Source organism: Fonticula alba (genome assembly GCF_000388065.1).
Source record: "Fonticula alba strain ATCC 38817 unplaced genomic scaffold supercont2.8, whole genome shotgun sequence".
Lineage (NCBI taxonomy): Eukaryota > Rotosphaerida > Fonticulaceae > Fonticula > Fonticula alba.
Window position 1 is genome coordinate 1,521,475 of NW_009242978.1, and position 4,231 is coordinate 1,525,705.

General features: G+C 65.1%; 2 protein-coding genes across 2 annotated transcripts in view; one reads left to right on the forward strand and one right to left on the reverse strand.

The window, feature by feature from the left end:
* The window catches only part of H696_04985 (threonyl-tRNA synthetase), a gene marked incomplete at its 3' end in the record, with an annotated part of 4,063 nt that extends 1,291 nt beyond the window's left edge, over positions 1 to 2,772 (forward strand). The window contains exons 3-6 of the mRNA XM_009498854.1: positions 44 to 1,525; positions 1,746 to 1,846; positions 2,031 to 2,317; positions 2,489 to 2,772. Of these exons, the coding sequence (XP_009497129.1) occupies positions 44 to 1,525; positions 1,746 to 1,846; positions 2,031 to 2,317; positions 2,489 to 2,772 (2,154 nt within the window). The remainder of the gene's footprint in view (positions 1 to 43; positions 1,526 to 1,745; positions 1,847 to 2,030; positions 2,318 to 2,488) is intronic.
* Positions 2,773 to 3,151: 379 nt separating this feature from the next.
* H696_04986 (acetyltransferase) lies at positions 3,152 to 4,218 on the reverse strand (the record flags this gene model as incomplete). The annotated part of the gene is made up of 2 exons (XM_009498855.1): positions 3,152 to 3,822; positions 4,042 to 4,218. 2 exons carry the CDS (start codon positions 4,216 to 4,218, stop codon positions 3,295 to 3,297), a joined length of 705 nt encoding a protein of 234 aa, XP_009497130.1. The 3' UTR covers positions 3,152 to 3,294.
* Positions 4,219 to 4,231: the final 13 nt, after the last annotated feature.

A 4,231-nucleotide genomic window follows, 5' to 3' on the forward strand; every position in this document is an offset into this window, starting at 1 on the left:
CCCCCCCCACTCCCCCTCCGCCTTGCTGGCACGCCACGCGCAGGACTTCATCTCTCGCCGCGTCGAGCTCTTCGACAAGTTCAAGGCCGCCCTGGACGCGGCGCCCGCCCGGGCCGAGAAGCCCATCACCGTCAAGGCCAACGTCAAGGGCACCCTGTCCGAGCACGAGGCCACCGCCTTCAAGACCACCGCCTTCGACATTGCCAAGCTGGTGCTCGGCTCGTCGGACCTGAAGAAGATCCTGGTGGCCAAGGTGAATGGCGAGCTGTGGGACCTCTCGCGCCCGCTGGAGGCCGACACCACCATCCAGTTCTACGACTTCGACAGCGACGAGGGCAAGGAGGTCTTCTGGCACTCGTCGGCCCACGTCCTGGGGCAGGCTTGCGAGTTCCACTACTGCTGCAAGCTGTCGCACGGCCCGCCCACCGACGACGGGTTCTTCTACGACATGCGCATCCCGGAGTCGCGTGTGGTCACGGCCGAGGACTACCCCGGGCTGACGGCGCGCGCCACCAAGATCAACAAGGAGGACCAGCGCTTCACCCGCCTAGAGCTCACCAAGGCCCAGCTGCTCGAGATGTTCGCCGACAATGACATGAAGCTGCACTTCATCAAGGAGAAGGTCCAGGACGATGAGACGTCCACGGTCTATCGCAATGGGGACTTCATCGACCTGTGCACCGGGCCGCACATTCCCAAGACCTCGCTCATCAAGGCCTTCGCCCTGGTGAAGCACTCGTCGGCCTACTGGCTGGGCAATGCCGCCAATGAGGCCCTCCAGCGCATCTACGGTGTGTCCTTCCCCTCGGCCAAGGAGATGACCGAGTGGAACAAGATGCGCGAGGAGATGGCCAAGCGCGATCACCGCCTGCTCGGCAAGCAGCACCGGCTGTTCATGTTCAACGACCTGTCCCCGGGCAGCTGCTTCTTCCTGCCCCATGGCACCCGGATCTACAATCGCCTGGTGGAGTTCATCCGCGAGAAGTACTGGGAGAATGGCTTCGATGAGGTGGTCACCCCGAACATGTACAGCACCAAGCTTTGGGAGATTTCCGGGCATCTGGCCAACTACCGGGAGAACATGTTCCTTTTCGACATCGAGGAGCAGGAGTTCGCCATGAAGCCCATGAACTGCCCCGGGCATTGCATGGTCTTCGACATGTTCCCGCGCACCCACCGCGAGCTGCCCATTCGCATGGCGGACTTCGGTGTCCTTCACCGGAATGAGTTTTCCGGTGCCCTGTCCGGGCTGACTCGCGTGCGTCGCTTCCAGCAGGATGACGCCCACATCTTCGCCGCCCCGGATCAGGTGGCCTCCGAGATCAGCAAGGCCCTCGGGTTCCTGCACGATGTGTACAGCAAGCTCGGCCTCGAGCCCAGCCTGGTGCTGTCCACCCGGCCGGACAACTTCATCGGCGACGAGAAGGTGTGGGATGCGGCCGAGGCCCAGCTGACCGAGTCCCTGAACTCCAGCAAGTTCAACTGGGAGCTGAACCCCGGCGATGGCGCGTTCTATGGCCCGAAGGTGCGTCCTTGCGCGGGTCTCTTCCCTTGCCCTTCCTCTTGGCTGGGATTCGCCACCGCCAATTGCCATGCCATGGGTGGGGGGGGGGGGCGCACCGCCCCGATGCTGGCCATTGTGATTGACCTCCTTTTCCCCTCCCCCTGGCATATGCTGTGCGGACGCGCCTCTCTGCACCTGGGCAATTTTAATTACGAAAAAAAAAACACCGGCCCTTGTGCAGATCGATATCCGCGTGCGCGACTGCTGGAAGCGCTCGCACCAGTGTGCCACCATCCAGCTGGACTTCCAGCTGCCGATCCGCTTCAACCTGACCTTCCTCAAGTATGTTCCCGCTGCTCCCTCCCGCCGGTCCTTCAATGTGCATCATCCTCTCCCGCCCCGCCCCCCCCCCCCCTCCCCCATGTGGGTCCTCCCTCGATCGCCCCATCGACCTGCTAACACGCACACGCGCTCGCCACTCTTTTTGGGGCCCTGCGGGATGGGGTGCGAAAAAAAAACCAACCAGGGAGGACGGCACCAGCGAGCGCCCGGTCATGATCCACCGCGCGGTGCTCGGCTCGGTCGAGCGCATGATTGCCATCCTGACGGAGCACTTCGCCGCCAAGTGGCCCTTCTGGGTGTCCCCCCGGCAGATCTGCCTCATCCCCCTGACCAAGGCGCAGGATGCCGCTGTGGAGAACCTCCGCAAGCGCCTGCACGACAACCGCTTCTTTGTCGATGTCGATGACTCCGGTGACACCCTCAACCGCAAGATCCGCATGGCCACCCTGGACCATTACAACTTCACTGTCGGTGCGTGCTCCTGCTGCGGTGCTGCGCCCCGGCCTCCCGTCTGCCCTCGCGGCGGCGCGACCCTCCCCCCCCCCCCCAGGAGGGGGCGCCCCCGCCTGGCCATTTGATCGCATCGTCACTGACACAAGCACGCCCCGCTGTGTGGCCCCACGCTCGCGCGCCCACCCGCAGTCATTGGCCGTGGCGAGGTCGACCCGGAGGACAACACCCAGGTCAAGCGCGTCACCGTGCGCACTCGTGACTCCAACAACGGCCAGACCAGTGCCACCTTCGATGTGGACGATTTCATTGCCCACCTGCACACCCTGAACAAGGAGAAGCCGGTGCTCGACCACCTGAATGGTCTGGTCGAGATCAAGCAGGCCAAGCCCGCCCCGAAGGCCGCCCCCGCCGCCGCCGCCGCCCCGGCTGCTGAGGCTGAGAAGCCCGCCGTTGAGCCCTCGGTCGAGGCCTAGACGCGTATCCTCCCTTGTTGCCGCCCGGGGGGCCCCCTCCCCCCCCCTCCCCCCCTCGGCGAGGGAGCATACATGGCACGCGGGTTGGGCGCGAGGGGGGGCCGCGGATCAGGCCACCTATGCGGCCTTTTGAATGGGCTTGTCCTCTCCCTCCCCCTCTTCTGTGGCCCTCCGGTGCCGTGTCCGCCCTCTCCTTGTGTGGCCCGGCCGACCAGCAGGGGGGGCGGAGGAAGACGGTGGGGCGCGTGCCATGAGCGCACCTGCTTTGAAGACAGAAGCAAGTCCCCCGGCCCCTCCCTCCCCATGTCCATGCTGTGTTCCCGGCGCCCTCCCCCAAATAAAGACGCCATCCTCCCCCCGGGAATAGAAAGACGCCGCGTTGCATGTTGGTCCCTCTTCCTTTTCGCACGTTCTCACGGGGAGAGGGTCCGAGGAGAAGGGGGAGGCCGATCTATTGGTGCCGCCTGCTTGCCCGGCGCGAGGGGAGGACAGGGCCCTGGCGAGGGCAAAAACACGGGCCGACTACTTGAGATCCCGGTCCGTCAGTGACAGGACCAGCCGGTAGGCATCACTGGTGGAGAGGTAGTAGCGCGAGAGGAATTTGGTCCGCTGGAAGCCAAGCGAGGAATACAGTCGCAAGGCGGCCAGGTTGCTGGTCTCCGCCTCGAGGACCACTTCGTCACAGCCGCCCGGCGCAGCGCGCATGTTCTCCACCACGCGCGACACCAGCGACCGGCCTATTCCGAGGCCACGCGCCTCCGGGTCCACCACCAACATGGCGATATACCCGCGGCGGTGCTCGAGCTGCGGGGCCACAGGGAGGGCCAGGTCGGTGGTGGCCGGGCCGAAGGCCTCCGGCCCGGCGCCGGCCTGCAGCAGATTCATCAGGCCCCCGGCGCTTTCGGCCTCGGCGGAAGGGGACAGGCCCGGGTGCTCACGGCGCAGGCGCTTGTAGGCATCGATCTCGGCCGAAGTCATGTCACTGGGAAGCTTGTCATCGATGTTGGACACGACGACGCCCAGAAGCTTGGAGGACTGCGAGTCCCGGGCCTGGGGCGCGGGAGGCAAGCGAGGGACGGGAGAAGGGGGGAGGGGGGGGGGTCAGAAAAGGCATTTGGCTGCCAAGGAGGGGGCGAAGGAGAAGGTGCGCCCCTCTGAGGGGGAGAGAGAGAGAGAGAGAGAGCAGAGCATCGGCGTGCATGCATGCGTGCATGATGATGGGGGCATGGGGGGCATGCCTGGCCGTGTGAAGCCACCAGCGGCACGCACCAGGATGGTCAGGGTCGGCCATTTGGACACAAAGTGCCGGTAAGTATACACGTGGTAGGGCTCACTCAGGAAGCGGGCAATCATGTCCGAGATCTCGGGCAGGTCCTTCTCCGTGCCATCCAGACAGGAGTAGATGATATTACTCTCCTTATAGGGAGAGGGCTCGGCGGGGGACATGTTGGGGGGGAGG